We start from the raw sequence: 1,538 nt of genomic DNA on the forward strand, positions 1-1,538 counted from the left end.
ATTCTCCATCAATCACTTTCTAGAAGGATCTAATCGGGATCTTTTGAGGAGCTTTACTTTCCCTGTTCCTCAGCGAAGCGATGATCTTCACAAGCCTCCGAAACATCTCACGTCTTCTGAGGAGCCTTTATTTCTTCAGCTCTCCATCAGCACTGAACTACATACGTTTCAGTCTCATCTAACTTTTACTGGAGATACAGAGCAGCCGCTGATATTTAGATCATTTTATGTCAGGGTCTGCTCCACTGTTATAAAGATCTCACTGATTCACAGAAATCTATCTTTCTTTATTAAATTCAGTCACTGAATGAAACTGAGCCTTCATTTTGTCACTCTATCATTGAATGAGTCAAAACATGAAACACAACTAACTGAACTGTGTGTTTGACGGCTCAGGCACCGCGGGGTTAATAGTGCACAGACGGGAAGCTCTTGAGATCTCTGCTATCTCTCCTCGGCTCTTAAGACAGGAAGAGGACGTTGTGGAGAGCGTCACTCGACTAAGAAATCTTCAGAAAACACACACACACGCTTGACGCAGAACATACATGAAGAACTTATAACTTTATTGCACTTCATAACTGAACAAACAATGAAAGCAGCGTGTCACCTGCCTCTCAGCAGGACGGGTTCAGCCGGAGTTCACCGCAGATGTTTGCCAGGAGTCTCACGCTGCAGGAAAGCTAAATTGCTTCCGGATTCACATCCACAGCGACGAGCGGCCCCGTGCCGGGTCAGAGCGGGCCCCGTGCCGGCCCCTGACACAGGGTCACGACGTCCGAGGGGAAGCCGTCTCTCAGCAGGATCCCTCGCTCCCGCTGGCAGTCCAGCTCGGACACAAACCCGTACCAGTAGATGACCAGCCCCGGGCCGAACCTGCAGACACACACCACATACCCTTCATCAAAGACCGCTGACATGTTCACATCACGCTCACGCTGCAGAAAGTCCAGACGTCTGACCAAGAATCAGAAAAAGAAGCTATCTAGTCTATCGGCCAATAGAGTTAGAAAAACATGCACTTTAACTGCCATGAGATTAAAACTTAAACATATAGTTTGAATTTTTGTTTTCAGCATTCTGAGCTATAAACTATTTTCTTTTCACTGTAAGGTAAAGATCATGCTCAGTTTCCTACCGTAAATATATAAAAACATTTCGACTGATAAAACGCGCGGCTAAGAGGAGATTTCTTTTTTTCTCTCGCTCAGATTCCAGATTTTCAAACAGTCGCATCTCAGCTAAATCTCAACGTTTCAAAGACGACCCTTATGACTGGTTCTGTGCTTCGGCGTCACAGAAAGGACGTTTTGATTGCGGTCGGATGAAAACGATGTTCATTCACAAGTTTGGACGTAAACCCAGCTCGAGTCATCTTCACTGCAGGACCTGGAGACCTGAGCAGTCCTTCCATCACTGAACCACCTCCATCACCACAACCAGCCTTTTTAAGGAAACGTCCTGGAGGTATGATGTAAACATTTAGATGCTGTGAGACTTTCAGCACGGGCTGCTAGTACAGGGCTGATTTTAACTCA

At 46.1% G+C, this 1,538-nt stretch overlaps 1 protein-coding gene across 3 annotated transcripts in view; it reads right to left on the reverse strand.

Moving 5' to 3' along the window:
- Window positions 1-545: 545 nt before the first annotated feature.
- cdin1 (CDAN1 interacting nuclease 1) overlaps window positions 546-1,538 on the reverse strand; it is a 60,495-nt gene continuing 59,502 nt past the window's right edge. For all 3 annotated transcript variants that reach the window (XM_043262315.1, XM_043262314.1, XM_043262316.1), the window contains exon 12: window positions 546-876. In XM_043262315.1, coding sequence (XP_043118250.1) covers window positions 735-876 — 142 coding nt within the window. In that variant the 3' untranslated portion in view covers window positions 546-734. The remainder of the gene's footprint in view (window positions 877-1,538) is intronic.

The sequence above is a fragment of the Puntigrus tetrazona genome, chromosome 17 (genome assembly GCF_018831695.1).
Source record: "Puntigrus tetrazona isolate hp1 chromosome 17, ASM1883169v1, whole genome shotgun sequence".
Lineage (NCBI taxonomy): Eukaryota > Metazoa > Chordata > Actinopteri > Cypriniformes > Cyprinidae > Puntigrus > Puntigrus tetrazona.